Source organism: Bemisia tabaci, chromosome 3 (genome assembly GCF_918797505.1).
Source record: "Bemisia tabaci chromosome 3, PGI_BMITA_v3".
Taxonomy (NCBI): Eukaryota; Metazoa; Arthropoda; class Insecta; order Hemiptera; family Aleyrodidae; genus Bemisia; species Bemisia tabaci.
The window spans coordinates 31,827,453-31,845,829 of NC_092795.1; the positions used below are offsets into that span (position 1 = coordinate 31,827,453).

Below are 18,377 nucleotides of genomic sequence, written 5' to 3' on the forward strand. Positions count from 1 at the left end.
TTGAAGAAAGTCGCGGCGCCCGCGGTTTTCGGAAGAAAGGCCTTAATTGCAGTCTTGTTGGCGGGTATTGCCATGGCTCGTGCGAAAATAGTCAATAACACGCACTTTCAATGGAAGGAGAAGGAGATGACGTAGATGATCCAGAAGACACTGAATGTTTGGACAATGACTATGAAATGCAGAGAAGTGATGAGATTGACAAGTGGATGAAACAAGAGGCAGTGGGGCGCAGAGGGAGCCATGACACGGTGTAAATGCATTATAAAATGTGGACATTGTAGCTTTACTCATGACATCTGCTGCGGTAAATAGCAAGAGTGGATAGGGTGGAAGTTCGTGCGACTAAAAATTTTGAAGCTCCTCATCTGATTTTTTAATGATAAGTATGCACCGAAATAATATGAGAGGGTTTATTGGAACAACATCGTTTTCAATTCAAATTAAACTCCTCATACTACTGATTGGATCACAGCGCAGCGGTCGGCGCGCTTAAACTTAACGGACTCAAAAGTTTGACCTACTATATTTTTGACATAAGCTAGCAGTGCCTGTCTCTTTGGCTCGGTGGCAGCTAATGTTGTAATCAGCGAATATACCTTTACGTAGGCACATCAAGTTTATGTCCGGATAGGGCGTCTGTGGAGGACAGGAAAACTAATAACTGGAGAAAGAAGGCCGACCGGCCGCACCCGGGCCATGAAAATGGGGGAGGAACGGAGGACCCTGCAGCTGCGCTTATACGGACCCCCCCCCCCCCCCATTATCCACTGCCGTTCTTGAAAGTCAAGAACTCAAAACTGCACTCCTTTTATCATTCATACTTACACTTACTACGATTTAATGATTAATTGCCTTGAAAGCTCTCTTTTTGCAGGGAGAGTTACGAAAATTGCCTAACTTCAATAATTGCCTGAAACTTTGCAACGCTGTAACGGCATTTGTTATCATCCGATCTTAACCATCTTGGACTCGTTTTAATGGAAATTTTATGTACTTTAATTTAGAAAATAACTACTTTTGCCGTAATTTCCATAATATACGAGTTATTTCCGTTTTTTGGCCGAAAAAACGCAAATTTCGGCCATTTTTTCAAGATGGCGGCTTTGGCTCGCCTCAGATCTTTTCGCAAATATGAAATTCGGATTCAGCGATGAAAAATACATAGGAATAGTATATCAGAAAGTTTCCTCAGAAATTGTCTCTACTTTACCCCCTATTGACTGGACTATAAGGATATTTGACTCTTCGCCTAGGCATTTGACAAAATGTCTGATTTGACTATTTGCCTTCAACAGATACGTTCCTCGTGTGGAGAAAAACTATTAATTCAAATCGATGATTGCAAAACTTACATTGTACCATAATTTCAATTTGTAAGACAAAATTTTTCTATTTATGTTTCAGCTGAATTTTTAGGAGACATTGCCGTGCCCAATGTAAATTACGAAATCCAACTAGATCTGCAAGCAAGCAAGCATAAGAACAAAACTTTGCATGACGAAATTGAAAAGTACAAGAAAGAGGTGCTGTTCGAGGGGCTCCAGGTTGAGGAGGAAGGTCTGACGTTTGTTCAGCGGCAAAAAGAGAGACATCTGCAGCAGAGACTGAGAGACATGTTCGGCACAACTTCGACACGTTCGCCGATGACGAGGATGGAGCCCGCTCCATACGTAAAGGAAACCATAATGGATTACAATGAGACGAGTTACGGCGTGGAGGACGGTAAACTAACAAGGCGGATCAGAGCAACCCGAAAGAATTCTAAAGATCCTAAGGATTTCCGGAGAATAATTAGGAAAATGAGACGCCAAGCAAAGCTCCGTCACAAGTCCAAAGGAGTGTAAGTCTAACACTCATAAATCGCCAGAATTTTCTCACTTCCCAATAAAAACATAAATGTGACTGAGCCGCAGAGAGATCCTTAAGGTGGATCCTCAGCTTTTGCGCAATGCTTATTGGCGGATCCAGCAAATTGGCAACATTGTTTTTCTCCATTTAAACCTATGGAAATGTATCGATTCTTGGAGAGGCCAGGTACTTTGACAAGAATCGATTATTTAACATAGGTTTAAATGGAGGGAATCCGGTGTTGCCAAATTGCTAGATCCGCCTCTGGCAACGGAATTTTTTGAGTACGGACGTGATTCGAAAATAGTGGGTCCTTTCAATGGGTCATCCCCTTTAACGCTGTGCAACTTTAACAGCGAGCAGGTAAAACGGTCGATACCCCTTTGACTCTGGTATTTCAAACATGTGCCCCACTGACGAATTATGGGACATTCACCTCTCAGTTTCACTCAGCAAAAAAGTTGATGATAATTTCTACGGCGAGGGCGGCCCACTGACCATTTTCTTTTCAATAAATGGGTCATCCCCATGAACGACGCACAACCAGAATAGTTGCGGTCAAAAGCTTAGTGTCCCTCAAACTGTAGTACTTTGACCCTGTGACCCTTTTGCCTAGTTTTAAGGCGCAATGTGCAAGTAATTCACCTTCCACCTGGGGACAGCAACATTTCTGTATTTTTTTTTACGGATCGTATCATTTTCTCCCTTAGTCTAAGACAACCATCAGGTGTTTACCACCTGTTTCAATCGACATGATCGCTTAATGTTCCCTCCGTTCTTTATGTCTATCGCTTTGCCTATACATTTCAATAGCCAGTCAGCCTCGCATATCTAAACACAAAACCACCTATCTCCGATTGCAACCTCAAAGACTTCTTGCCATACTTTCTTTTTTCTGTGAAAAATACTAGTTAACGCATAATTTCTTGAAAACTGCCTTGCTTTTCCTTCTGATTCAGCAGAATATGCTGCATAAATTTGGCGCTTGCAATGTTAAAAATAAGAGCAGCCATTGTAAAATATAGCAATGGAGATACGTGGTTTCGCACTTTGGTCATCAATAGATTTATGTGAAGAATCATAGACTGGAAAAAAACACATTGGATCTAGAGTCCAGACTCTTAAAAACATCGACAAGAAAAAATACTCTTGATTCAATTGGATTTTTGCTTAAATCAAGGACCAAGCCTCTTAATTTGAGCGGATTTCCTTTTGATTTAAGCTTAAATCGGATTGAATCAAGAGTATTTTTTCTTGTCAATGTTTCCAAGAGTCTGGACTCTATATCCAATGTGTTTTTTTCCCCAGTGTGAGTAAACTTGGCTCCTTTTGCAGATTCCAGCGCGGGAAGAGAACGAGGAAACTGGATGGGAAACGAGAGACATGGGAAAAATTGAAGAGGGCGAAAGATATCCCAGAATCGGCGGCACTGGAGGCGGAGATGATGGAGGAAGGACACTCAGCGGCGGAGCTGGACATGGGCGGCGGGGCGCGGCACCGGCACACGCGGGCGGCGACGGCGAAAAAGGAGCGGATCTGGGACTTCGGGGTCATCCCTTACGAGATCGACGGGAACTTCAGCGGGGTGCACAAGGCCCTCTTCAAACAAGCCATGCGTCACTGGGAGAACTTCACCTGCGTCAAATTCGTCGAACGGAACCCCGTCGAGCATCCCAACTACATCCTCTTCACTGAACGTCCTTGTGGGTAAATATTTTAATTTATTCACGCATACCTTCCTTTTAAATACTCCATGCTTCCGAGGGGCAGAGGGGGGCTTGCGGGCGAGGGGTGAGGGGATGTTTTCCGGGAAGAGAAGGGTATACATGTCGCAGCCAAAAATAGATCAAGCAATTTGTCAAATGCCCAGGGAAATAGTCAAATTGACCGCGTTAAACAGATACGAACCAAGCCACGTCAGCGATTGCCAAATTTAACGGTGTAGTATAATTTTTCACATAAAAATGGATAAGTGGATTTTTGTGCAGTTTGTAGTGACTTTTCTGTATAGGAAGCAAATTTCTTAAAATTTTCAATGGGAGCACAAGTTCTCCTGTACGGAATAAAAATTCCTATTAAATTTGGCAATAGCTGATGTGGCTTGATTTCTTTCTGCTAGACGCGATCCATGTATTCTAAATTGGATTGAAATACTTATGATTTCGCTAATTTTAGACAAAATTATCCGCTGCCTTTAAGAGAAAAAAGCTCCGTTAAAAAATGTGCGTCATAGGCGGTTCCAGAAACTTCAAAAGCGGGGGCAAAATTTTAGCATTCTCCCTTCTTCTTTCTTGCGTCTTTTTCTCTTTCTCCCCTTTTTATTCCTCCGTTTTTCGGGGAAAGGGAGGAGGCGGGGGGTTGCACACCCCATACGTCCATTTTTCGATCCGCCTTACAGTATAATACAGTGGTGCCTTCAATGACTGCAGGAAAAGTATCGATTTTTTAAAGACTTAATCGTATTGCGATGACATTTTGATCGAGTTGGACGAAATTGCTTGAAAAAGTAGTGTTACAACCAGAGTTTATTGGAGTTTAATCATATCCCACAAAGTGTGATAGAAAATTTGGATACTACTAATACGAATAAGTCGCTTTTATAGCGCTTATACGCGCTCTGCGACGTCCAACCGCCACTGACAGCGATCTTACCAGAGCTCCTCCGGCAGATCGCATCTCCTCATTTCCTGCCTTATTCCCTCAATCTACGATTTGGCAGGGCGTCCTCTACGTTTTCTGCCCCCCTCCCCCCCCCCCAAAAAAAAAGTAAAAATTCGGATAACTTTGACAAATTTTGAAGAATTGACAATGCAGAGTAAAGTTCAAGGATTTTTTTTTGTGTGGCAAATTCTAAAGTCAATCAGTGTTCGAAACTCACAGGCGCCAACGCGCCAAATGCGCCTAAGAAATCGGTCATGGCGTCTAAAAAATGAAGGCTCTGCGCCAACGTGGCCCCTAAAAATTGCTTCTCCCCTCCAAAAAAAATTCTAATTTTTCTGTTTGGTGATTTTTCGAAGTTACAGTTACTAGTTCTGTAACTAAAACATCTTGCGTCTAACTTTTCACTGAATGCACCGTGATATATAGGCAAAAAGTCAATCTGGCCCCTAAAAAATCTTCAATGGCCCCTAATGCATCTTCAATGGCCCCTAAAAATCGAGCTCGTTGCGCCACATGGCTCCTAAAACTCAAAGGTGAGTTTCGAACACTGAGTAAATGTTGCCAAGTTGTGCAACATTATGAACTGCGCAAAACTTAAGTTATGCGAAATAGCAATGCAGCCGATGAGAGAAGGGGAGCACAGGTTTCCTGGAAATCGTTAGGAACGATTCAATGCTCTTGTTGTCGGGTACCTGGGACCATTTAAAATTAATTTCGCAACTCAACTCTCACAGCGATGCAGTTATCGAGTATCGAGGGAAATCCGCGCTGGCGGGTGGTTTGAGTTCGAGCTCGGCGCATGTGTGCAACTCCGCAACGCGCATCTGAATAATGCACATTTCGAATTGCCTCCTCTTTCGCGCCCGGCACAGATGCAAATAATGTGCATAAGTGCTCCCTGCAAATGCTTCAATACTCACTAGAAATAGGTTTATTGCCCCCCAGCTCCTCCTGGGCCGCATGCGAAATTCTTCGGAACGGGGAAACGGGGAAATGATTAAAACATAACTTATCCGCCGTCTAGTTGTTAGGGCGATTTTTCGCGATCCCGCTTTCCGCGCCCGCCCTTGTTTCCCTTCACCAGAAAACTTGGTGTTGTAGCTAGAGAGTTCGATTAATTGTTGTTTTATTTCACACGCTGTGCGTTTTAGAATTTCCCTGTTGATTTCATCGCGAGGGGGAGTCAGGGTTGCCACAGTCAGGGAATACCGGGAAAACCGGGAACTGTCAGTAAAATGACGAAAATATCAAGGAAAATTTGTCACCTTCATTTCCTTTCTAGAATGGGTTTAAGGTTTCGAACAACAAATTTTGCCTGAAAACTATTTTCAATTATGTCTTCTTAACCATCCGTCACATCTGGAATTTTACCAGAATTTGTTAGGGTTGCCACAGTCAGGGAATACCAGGAAAACCGGGAAATGTCAGTAAAATGACGAAAATATCAGGGAATTGTCACCTTCATTTCCTTTCTAGAATGAGTTAAAGGTTTCGAACAACAAATTTTGCCTGAAAACTATTTTCAATTATGTCTTCTTAACCATCCGTCACATCTGGAATTTTACCAGAATTTGTTAGGGTTGCCACAGTCAGGGAATACCAGGAAAACCGGGAAATGTCAGTAAAATGACGAAAATATCAGGGAATTGTCACCTTCATTTCCTTTCTAGAATGAGTTAAAGGTTTCGAACAACAAATTTTGCCTGAAAACTATTTTCAATTATGTCTTCTTAACCATCCGGCACATCTGGAATTTTACCAGAATTTATCACGGAAATGTCAGAGAATTTCATTTTCCAAATTCTGTGGCAACCCGTGCCTGTAGCATAGCAAGTCGTTGCCTTCATTTCTACGAATAGGCATAAACAGCTCCCACGCGTTGGAATAGTTGCATCCTCAAAAATCGAAGGGGCTCTGACCGCGAATCCTCTGTGGCTGTCAACAATGGATCACGCAGGTGACTCGAGCGAGCTAATTATTACTTGGACAAGGTAAAGAGAGTCAAACCTTTAGAGATAACATTAAGGGCGTGAATTCGATGATATTTAGGGACTTGGTCTGAGGTTCTGGTCTTGATTCCCAATTCGCAGCTAATCAGGTTCCGTTTCTGTTTCGGTTCCGAATAATTTGCACTGAAATAAAAGTTTCCACGTCCTTGAAACTTCAATAAACTCTCTGTGAAACTTGCAATAAACTCTCATAATGCAGATATGAAGAAAAGGAACCCAGCTGTATAGAACGTAATAAAATAATTTAATGGAAGATCATAATTATCACGAGGAATTTCAATTGTAAATATCACAAACACAAGAAATGAGGAAACAACGTAGCAACGTCCGTAAGAATATGAGGTAAAAAAACTTTCCATTGTAAATATCTGTATTCAAAATTTAGCATCGGTACCATAGAATCTTGAAACCTGGATTTGGGTGGCTTAATTTTAGCTCTGGGTTCTAATACATCATTTTCCAAGTTCCGATTCTTGGTCTGTGAAAACATCAGGTTCCAGGTTATAGATAGTTTCCTCTTTTTTTTAAATATGTTGATAAGAAAAAACACTATGCAATTTGCAATGTACTCATTTCTGCTTACTCCTTAGAGCACTATCAGAATATTATACCAGAATCATTTGATCCTCAGTATCTGGATACTAGCACAGCTACGATTTAGTTGAACTTTTTTTGAAGCTTCAAGTAATGAACTTACTCTTGGGGGTAAAATCTTTCGAATCACTGATCAAAGTCTGTCTTGTCGCGAAGAGTAATTTTATTCGGAGTATGACCTTAATATGCCGGGCGAATCATGCTATACATATCTGCGAGAGGCATTTTGCATTTTCTTTTCATCTCACGATGCACAGCAGTTTCAATCTATGTTCAGTTCATATTCCATTTAATCTTCCACGCGTGGAGCTGTAAGTCTGCTGCCGTTAACACGAAACATAGTAGGCCTGCTCTGTTCTCGTAAAACCCCCTCCCCTTTGCTGTACACCGGATGCTCAAGAGGCGTATTTCCAATTTTGAAAGGAGCCTCTTAACGTCACCGTTGCACGAGTATTAAATTTAGCTCATGCGAGACCGAAAATCAAATGCTATCCTCTTGTATCGAAGTTAATGAATTGCCCTCTTCATATGATGCATAGTAATCGGATGTAGGCAACCAATATAGCACATTAAACTATCTCTTACACGTGTAAATTACAATCAAACATGGGTCAGATTTAATCGATATGAGATTTTATCCCCTGCTACCCAATTGGTCATGTGTAGTAAAATAGATCGCGATAATAAACCAGATCATCATCTAAATGTATAGATAATTAACGGCATTCTACTTTCAAAGGAGGAGTAGCTAGAGAATGCTTTTCGAGACCTCGTATTTTTCACCTCGTTTGTTGATGACAAAAAAAGAGGGACTGCATGGTTTTCGCTCGAGGAAAAAGTGGACAAATTTTTTTAAATTAGCTTTAGGTTTTTTATTTCTAGTATCACCTTCGACATAGAAAACCTTCAGTGCGAATCAACTCCATTGATTCACATTCTTACTGAAACAAAATGACTTGATGTAAATACATGTAGGTACTGTTACTCAACATATCGATAGCAAAAGTGCAAAACCATGTATCTCCATTGCAGTGTCTCAAAATTTGCGCTCCTATTATATGTTTTCGGAGAGGGACAAGCCAGCCATATAGCCTGAAATTCTTGCAGAAGAATCTGGTACCAGAGAAGAAAAATCAAAGAGGTTTTCAAGAAATTACATTCCGAGGAAAAAATAAACTACGACAGGAAGTCTGCAAGGTCGCAAACGGAGATACGTGATTTTGCACTTTGGTCATCGATATGAATATCGTTATCATATGAGTTGCTCCTCGCGTTCAAACTGGAGGCTTGAAAGGGCCTCATCGAATATCCCAACTTGCATCACTGGCCGGTGAAAAGGCTTGAAAAGGCTGAAATAGGCATCAATGAGTCCCTTTGAGCCCTCTAGTTTAAGAGAGAAGAAGAGCCTGTATTGAGAGGGATATTGAAACAGCACCGTAGATTAATTACTTACAACATCCAATTTTAACCATCAAGGGACGGATGCGAGCAAATTTCATACGTCAACCTGTTTAGGTACTGATCAGTAAATAAATTACTGCAATTATGTCGAGCGAAAGCAACTTGTATTTTCAATACCTTGATTTGTATCACGACTAATGAGCTATCGTAAAGCTTATAAAGCCGTTTGCTCACAGTGAAGAGCAGTTTAATGTCCGCACTTTGTCTCCTAGCATCAGAATTAAATGGATGAATTAAATTTAGTACTAAGTACGTGTATCTATACATGGTTGTGGTTGTTAATCATTCTTTTTCAAAATGCATTCTCAGGAACATTTTAAAAATGGAAAAGGGAAGGAGGGGATATATATGCGTGTCTGTGTATGACATCAATTTTCACGTTTAATGACAATCTCATTTTGCACGACCTCTTTATTCTGGCAGGCCTCATTCTGACTACTCAATTTTTTTCCTCTTTTTTTGTCACTGTTCGTTCTACCGCTCCAATCGCCCAGTTTCTTTGATTTTTACGGATATCGACAGGTGATAGTCCCTAAAAGAGCTATCTTTTCAGATTTTGAAAATATGACTCAGGTTTTTTTTTTTTTTATATGACGTGATAAAGTTGTGAACTCTCCCACTTAAACAATGTACAAGAATGGTCATTTTTTGTCACATTTCGTTTTGAACATCTGCATGACCGATTTTAATTATTTTTGTGGCTATCGACAGGAGATAGGTCCTAGTGAAGCCCACTTTATTTTGATTGCATTTTTCAATAAGGAACCACTATCTCGGGCTCTCCCATAAAAGAACATATCTGCATAGGGAAACCAATGGCATGTATGTTTTCTCTAAAATGGGCCAGAAATAGTGGTTCCTTATTGCAAAGTGTAATCCAATTTACGGTATGCGCTGCAGAGTACGCTAAGCGCTCTCTGGGGGTTGGGCCACGTAGCGACCAGGGGGCGTACCCCACGTGTGCAAATATTACTTCTCAGCAAATGAACCTGTAAATATAATCCTCTCTCTCCCTCCCTCAATCTTAAATATATATATTTTTTTAAAATTTTTGAGTTGCAATCATGAACAACCTTGCTTTTGTTTGATTTGTTTGCTAGATGCTGCTCATATGTCGGCAAGAAACCGGGAACCGGTGCCCAAGCTATCTCTATTGGGAAAAACTGTGATAAATTTGGAATTGTTGTGCACGAGTTAGGTCACGTGGTTGGATTTTGGCATGAGCACACTCGACCCGACCGGGACAGCAACGTACTTATAATACGTGATAATATCATACCAGGTGAGCATTTTGTACTTACTCGTTGACGCTCATAGCTCGTGCGCCTTCAATTCAAAGATGAGGCAACACCCACACATACCAATTGATGTTGACCATCAACTGTTGTTTTTGTTGTTTACCATTGATGTTGCATACTCCAATTACTGATTATTTTCGAAATTTCGATGCATATACATATATTATAAAGCAAATTCAATTCTCACTCGGCAAGACTACCGTGCCATGGAAAAACGCCGTAGGAGCCTTCAGGCGTTGCCAAATTTCCTCCGATAAAAACCGAAATTACTGGGAAAATTGTGAATTTTATTTTCCAAAAATTTTAGACAGTTTTGTACGCAATTTAATCTAATATATCTGAAAATTTCAAGGGAAAATGTGCGTGAATGTTTTCAAAAATACAAGTTTTATCTAGGAAAATTCGGCAACTCTCGAATGTTCATACGGCGTTCTTCCTTAGCCCGGCAGTAATGGTACATACGTTGTTCATAAACTGAGCCAGAAATTGCAGATCCTCATATTAAAATGTGGTCCAATTCTGCCAACGCACGTGTCTCGACGTTTTGTGAAAACGTGGCAATATAATAAGAGCTACTCAATTTATTTTGATGAGCACCAACCTCGCTCCGAGACGTTCATGTAAAATTAAGCGAGACACGAGTTTCTCAGTTTCTCGCAAATCTCCGAACAAAAGGAGCTTGTTTCCTATTTTCCCCGGAGGGATGTCGAAGGAGCCGAGCCGCGTTGCTTGATCACTCGAAGAAATTGTCATGTTCGTGAATATTAAGATGTTATGCGAGTTTGCCCGAAAGTTAATCTAAACCTTGCTGGCCTGACTCTGAAGCGTCAAGCTAAATTTCGTGCGTGCACGAGGGAAGTTCGTCAATGATATCGTGTTGTTTTCCAGGGCAGGAGTACAACTTTTTCAAGCTGACAGGCGATGAAGTCAACTCGTTGGGACTTCCTTATGATTACGACTCCATCATGCACTATGCAAGGAACACCTTCTCCAAGGTAGCGAAACTCTTAACTCCTCCACAGCTCTTCCTTAATCTTTCCCGGCGTTATGCTTCCCCTCATTTCGAAGTGAAAAATGGTGTATGGGGTAAATCACTCGAAATAACTAGGCTCAGAAAATAGGGATCCAGTCAATTTTTAAAATAAAACAAGCTCCAGGCGATTGCAAGCTGTGGAAATACAAGAGGGAAAAACAGGAAACAAGGCTAAAATACACAATTAATAAAAAACGGCTCTATTTCTTGGATCCCGGCCACCACCATGTAGGGCTCGGGTTTTTTATCTTTTTTTTAAATTTTAATTGTTTCCGACTAAAAATGACTCAATTGTGAGTCAAAACGTCTCGGTTTTATTAATTGTGTAATTTAACCTTGTTTCCCGTTTCCCCCCTTGTTTTTCCATTGTTATCATTGTCTCGAACTGCTCTTAAAAAATTGTATCGGTGATTTTAAGTTCGATTAAATAGATCCTTCCGCCCAATAAAAATTTAAGCACCCGAAAGCCAGCCTCTTATTTTATTTTCTACAATCAGCCTGGAAGAGTTTTTAAGCCCATTTTCTCTGCTTTGAATCAGTGTTGCTTGATTCTTTACTTAGTTGAACTCACGATCAGTTCCAATAACGTTGTCTTTTGAAATTGTGCTAGCGCCTTTCTCATTTTTAGCAGTGATTAACCTATATTATAATCGTGATTCTTTGGTCTTGCATGACTATAAAAAACAAAATTTTAGTATGTTTCCGCAAAGTGTTGAAATGTGTGTAATTTTACAAAATTTCGGTGTTAATAATATTACTAAAGCTTCGCTCCGAAAAAAGTCAGGTCCGATCCGCTCACACTATACCCATTTAATGATGAATGGCATAACTGTGCCGTTATGGAAAAACGTCTTATACGCCTCTGGGTGTTTTCAAATTTCATTTAGTGAAAAATTCCTCTTCGGAGGAACTTATGAATAATTTTCCTCAAAATATTCACATACTTTTAACTTTAGATTAAAACTCGGGAAAATTGGGACGAAAAATGTCCCTTAAGAATCGCTGAAAAACAATCCATAAGCGCGTTTTTAAATAAAAAAAAAATCGATCTAATTTAAGGGTTTTTATTTCACTTGCAGACTTTTTACTGAAAATTTTTATTCTCTAATTCAAGTTTTGTTTTATCAATGAAAATTACATTTGTCATTGATGAGAGGGATACATTGCTTTAAATTAAGGAAACGTCGTTTGAAAAAAAAAAGGGGGGAAAAAATCATTTCACTCAAAACTGTCTTAAAAAAATACTAGGGGCTTATGGGGCTGCTTCGCGGCCCCTTATTTTTCCTGTACACTTTTCACTTTCACATGTTTTTTTTTTTTTTATTTATTTTCATTTAATTTTCTGTTTTGTCTTTGAATCGGGTCTAATTATTTTTTTGAGAGAAGAAATATAACAAATGTTTTCAAAAATTGTAATTTTATTTAGTAAACTTTAAACTAAAATTTTGTTTTAATCTTCATACAAAATTATTTTTTAGGTTTTACATTTGTTTTCAAACTAATTTTAAAGAAGATCTTTTTTTATTTTTTAAATACTTTGCTTTTTTTTCGATTAAATTGTTGATTCTTCTTTTGCCATTTCTGTCCTGCTTTTCTTCCTATATTTCCTACAACTTTGCTCTTCTTCTTTCCTCCTTTTGTCTTTTCTTTTTTTGCTTCTTCTTTTTCTTCTTCAGTAGCTGTTCCTTCTGGTTCTTCTTCTTTTTCTGCTCCTGTTTTAACTTCATCTAATTTTTCCGCTTTTTCTTCTTCGTTTTTTCCATGTTCAGTCTGCATTCTGGTTCCGGTAATAAACTTACCTATATATGGATCCTTGAACTTTAAAGCAATAAGGTCCATCACCCGGAATATCAATTCGATTTGCAGAGAAAGAGGCAAAAGCAACAGCACTATTATAATTTCTGATATGCTTTATGAAATTTGGAGAATATAAAAATAATGATTTCAAATCGGTATTTGTCCGAATACTCGGTAAAGAAATTAAGCCATTTTGGCAGCAGTTATTAAAATGACCATTGGACATTTCACCCTGAAAATGGCGAGCATCACAATGATGACAAATTATATTCATTGAACCGACTGAAAATTTGGTAACAAAATTTTCATCAAAGTTCTGATCATCAATTTTATACTTCCGAAATGAAGAAATGAAACTTTGATTTTCTATACTAATAACAGAGTTAAGTTCTTGCTTCACTAAACGAACATGCAAAGAATTCTGGAAAACGCGACCACGTTTTGGAGGACGACCGCCTCGGTCATTGAAAATTTCACTCATAACAACTGTTAAATTTAAAATTAAAATTAGTAAAAATTATTATTATTTTAACAAAATCATAACTGAAAAGTTCAATTTTTAAATTAAAAAAAATAAATCAGAAGAAAAGAATGAAATGAAAATGGAAATTAATAATAAACATATTTATACACATTGAAAAGAAACAGCGTGAAAAGTTCTGATCGGAAATGAGAAAAAAAACTTGGAGGTTATTGACTTAATGAGGAAAAATTGGCAATAGGAAAAAGATGGAACCAATCATGAAAAACCGTAAAAAAAAAAAAAAAAAAAAACGCGGGAAAAGAAAAATGTAAGTTGATGGCAGTTGAGTGTTGGAAGTAACCTCACTTAATGATGATTGTTGAATGAAAACAGCTGATAAAAAGACAGCAAACGGTAAAGTAAGATGCGTAGCAACAAAACTTTTCCGAAAAACAAAAAACAAAAAACCCCCACTTCCCCTCATCCAATTTATGAGTTTTTAGGGATTTAAAAATCGGGGACGAACCCCAGAAAATAATTTATAGTTTTCCCGAAGCATTGAGAACAACACCTTTCAAATGAACCAACGCCCCTCGCAATTAGTACAGTGGTTGATTCACAATTTCATTCTATTTTTCAAATTAAATATTAAGATTCCTTGCCCCCAACCAAATTCTATAAATCAAAAAGGATTATAATTTTAATAAAAATTAACAATTTTTTCCAGTATTCCTTTAGATTGGTTTCGTTTGTATGGGGCCTTAAGAGCCCAACAAACAACCTAAAACCGATAAACCAATTAGAGATTAGCGTAGAAACGGTCATACTCTCTCTTAATGTTACTCTGGAGGCTACAAATAATTAAGAAGAAATAAATAATCTGGCAATGCTGCGATCATTGCCGTTCAACTCATCTATATCGGTGGATGTCAAAACCGCGCATGACTATTATATAAAAAGCCCCGAGATAAAGGCATTCAGATGGAACTTAGATCTCAACAGAGAATGAGCTTGTGTGGTTTTGACATTGACCAATTCATCCATAGAACACTTTGATCCGATCGGGATAGGACGGAAGTCCAGCACGGACGAGGAATTCACAACCGCCCCTCGTGAAAGGGTACTTACCGCCTTGCCAGATTTCCCGACCTGCTGTCGCACGAGGAAGTGACATGAAATAATCGGCTTTTCTCCGATGACTGGCTCTGTGGTGGTCGGTTGTGGTCGAAGCTAATCATCCTGGAAGGCGCTACGCGCATCGCACCGGTTCGGAGAGATTTTCCGCGATTTGCCAGCGCACACTGAAACGATTCTACGGGAGAATTCGGACATTAAATTTTCGACAAAAACCGCAAATTTGTATGTTTATGTTGTCATAGTAAAAATTTTAATGGGTGTGTCGATGGCCGAAGTGTGCGAAGCCACTTACCGACGGTGAAAATGCAAAAATGCGTATCTCAGTTACGGTGTTTTGAAATCTCTGCTACTATGTTGTTTTTTAAAAGAAGACCAAACCAACATCATAGCTTAAAGTTTTTGTAGAATATTCTTTATAAAGAGAGGAAAAATTACTAAAAGTTTCAAAAGATGACGTTCAGTAGTTTTCAAAGTAGAAAATGAAGTATGACAGGAAGTCTGCAACGCCGCAAACCGAAAACTTTCTTGAATACTCTCTTGATTTCTCCTCCTTACCAGCAGAATCTTCTATAAAAATTTCAAGCTGTAAAGTTGGCTTTCTTCCCTTTAAAAAATAGGAAGCAGGAGCAGAAATGTTGAAACACCGCTATGGAGATTCGTGGTTTCGCACTTTAGCCATCGATATTCTGCTAACATCGAAGAAGAATCAAGGGAGTTTTCAAAAAAAGCTTTGACTAGCTTTCCAAAGAAAAAATGAGGTATGATTGGAAGTCTGCAACTTCGCAAACGGAGATACGTAGTTTCGCACTTTGGCCATCGATATATGAATACTACATAACGACAATGTAAGTCTTTGCTTGAAATCGCGCTTTTTCCAATCTGCAATAATTATCAACGCGTATCGGCGCCTACGAGACTGCATGAATACCTCACGCATTGCACCAAACACAGTGCCGTCGCTGCGCTGGTCTGCGTGAAACGTATATCGACGGTGTAAGTCGGCAGTCACATAACTCGGTTTGCGACGTCGCAGACTTCCTGTCATAACTTTATTTTTAAAAACGGAAAACTACTCATCAACAATTTTTTAAAACTGCCGTGATTTTTCTTCTCTGTGCGAAGAAATTCTGCATAAACTTCAAGGAATGAAGTCAATTTGTTCTCCTTTAAAAAAAAATAACATAAAGGCGGGGATTTTCAGACACCGCAAACGAGATATGTGATTGCCGTCTTACACTGTCGATAATTTTTATAGGTATATGGCGTGTAGAACTTTTTATGATCCCTTGGGAGGAAGAGATCCTGTTCGTTTACCATCATTTATTCTGTTTGTTGGTCATCCAGAAGTTAATGCATTAATTTTACCAGTTTTTGGTGTAACTTCTTGTTTAACTTGAAGCTAAGCTGGTGAAATTCTTGGGATGATTTAGCTCCTGAAGTTTCCGAATCATGTCCGGCATGTGCCGAAGATTCGTCTCACTGTGCAGCGCGACGCAGGCTCAACGCGGAAATACGCGTGATTGAATCCTGGGACCTTCCCTCGATTTGGTCATTTTGACTCAACCATCCCGGTCCCGCCCCCTGCCCCTCGCTTTGTTTCATTTCCGCGCTTAGTGATGCTTGCGCCCCTATAATTTAATTAATTTTCTTCGTTTCCGTCCCTTAAATTGAGCCGCTTTCCACCGTTACCCAAATGACTTTGGACTTTGAGTTTATGCTGAAAGGATCTATTTGCAAATGAATTAAAGCAAAACGTAGGATTTTCGAGTATCATAGTTAATTTTTATTCATTCGACACGGGGGTGCGGCCCGTGGAACCGTTTAAGCCCTTAGCTTTAAAATCCGAAAAGACCTCTGAGCCCGAAACTTTCGGTCACCAGACCCAAGATGTGAGTGGAACGTCTGTACAGAATTCTTAATTTCTCAAACATTATTCAGTGAAAGAATTTCATTCAGGCGAGGCTACAATGATCGATTATTGATATCTCTCCATTTTGAGCTATGGTGAAGAATCATTATGAAGGTTTTCATAGCGAAGACCCTGTCTGTACTGCCGTACTAAGGAAAAACGCCGTATGAGCCTTCAGGCGTTGCCAAATTTCTCCTGGTAAATCACTAATTTTCAGGACAATTTTTGAATATTTGTCTACCAATTTCTCGGATAATTTTGTTTGTAATTTGATCTGAAACTTCTGGGAATTTCAAGGAAAAATATTCATAGTTTTCGTCAAAAATAAAAATTTTACCGCAGGAAATTTGGCAACTCTCGAATGCTCATACGGCGTTCTTCCTTAGCACGGCAGTATAGATCCTTTTCCATTGGTTTACGTAGCAGATCAATTGATATATCGCGAAGCGCGCCTCGCCATTGATTTCATGACGCAAAATGCAATGATAACTCACATAGATTTTTCTCATTCAATACAGGGAAATTATCTCGACACTATTCAACCGATGGACAGCAGTCAAGGATTTAAAAAAAGGCCCGAAATTGGTCAAAGGATACGACTAAGCGAGGGTGACATAGCACAGACGAACTTGTTGTACAAATGTCAAAGTAAGTTATAAACTGCTATTCGTCGTTACCGATTGTGTTTTTTAACGAGATGGGTCAGTGAGTTCGTTATACAGTATTTATTTATAGCACAGCTGTTATAATTACTTATGTGTGAATCCAAGTATAGATAAAATGGTTCAGAGATCAGTCACCTTCTACTACGCATGAATCCACTTGGAGGAGTGCCTCAAAAAACATCATACTATCAAAATAATGTCTTAAAACTAGATCGCAAAAGGGCTGAGACAGAGTGGAGGAGAAAGAAGGGAAAGGAAAAAGGGAGTTAAGAGAGATAAGAAGAGGAAGGGGAAACTCCAAAAAAAATATTACTCGTCGAGTTCATGTCCCATTCTGCCGTGCTAAGGAGGAACGTCGTATGATCCACCAGACGTTGCCATATCTCTTTCAATGCAAAACGAATTTACGGGGAAAATTGTGAATGTTTATTTTTTTCAAAATTTTCAGATAATTTTTCTTGTAATTTTATCTAAAATATTTGAAAATTTTAAGGGCAAAGATAGACAACTTTCTTCAAAAACACTTTTTTTATCCGGTAAAATTTGGCAACTCTCGAATGTTCATACGACGTTTTTCCTTAGCAAGGCAGTATTCCTATATGTAGATCATCATAGAAACTGCAAAAAAGCAAATATACCTGATCGCAATTGAATAGGTACATCCCCCTTTCGATTTTTTACCCTTTCTCTCTGTTCCCTGTACTGAATGTCTTATGATAAAAAAAAAAAAAAATAAAAAAATAAAAAAATAATAAAAAAAACAAGAATGTAACACTCAGAGAAAACGAGGCATGGGTGCAGTCACTGTAGGAATCAATATATGCGGAAGAAAATCTCTGGTAAGATATTTTTACGGTAAACTCAAAATTTGTCCTCAGCCCCGCCCGACTCTAGCTCCTCGGCATGTGCAAATCCACCCCTGCTCAAGCAGCGCATTGTTAATTGCTGCAGCGATTATTTCAGAGAATGCTGCAGAAAATATTGATGCGGCGAATTGAGATTACACGGAAAAATTGTAGATGCCGCGTCGGAGAGTTGTGTATATTGCATCTCTATTAATTGAAGGGGCTCCTATTGTTGAAATGTTCATTCTTATTCATGTTTCAATTCTCATTGAAGTTATTTGTTGCTATTTGAAGTGAATAAATTAGTGCAAGAAGTTACCAATTCAGTATTTTAATTGCAAAATGCCACTTGAGTGGCAGAAGGACATAAACGAGACTAAAGTTTTGTCGCTCCGTGGACAGCACTATTTGGACCGAGTTAATCAGAAAAGAACAAACCCACATCAAGTTGAAATTGAGAAAAAGAGGTTTGAAGTTTTATTCCTCCATAAGACTCAGTGTAGAAAGTAAACTTTAACGCCTCTTTTCACAAACTAATATTTTTTTCGACTTTGAGTTTTTGGCAGAAGAAAATAAATAACTAGAGGAACTCAAAACATACTTAACTCAATTATTTCGAGAATGTATGTTGGTTCCTTTCTGATGAACTCGGTCCAT

General features: G+C 39.1%; 1 protein-coding gene across 1 annotated transcript in view; it reads left to right on the forward strand.

Moving 5' to 3' along the window:
- Positions 1-18,377, forward strand: part of tok (tolloid-like protein 1 tolkin) — a 68,355-nt gene that overhangs the window by 25,205 nt on the left and 24,773 nt on the right. The window contains exons 2-6 of the mRNA XM_019061247.2: positions 1,405-1,840; positions 3,184-3,555; positions 9,674-9,855; positions 10,760-10,866; positions 16,729-16,858. Coding sequence (XP_018916792.2) covers positions 1,405-1,840; positions 3,184-3,555; positions 9,674-9,855; positions 10,760-10,866; positions 16,729-16,858 — 1,227 coding nt within the window. The remainder of the gene's footprint in view (positions 1-1,404; positions 1,841-3,183; positions 3,556-9,673; positions 9,856-10,759; positions 10,867-16,728; positions 16,859-18,377) is intronic.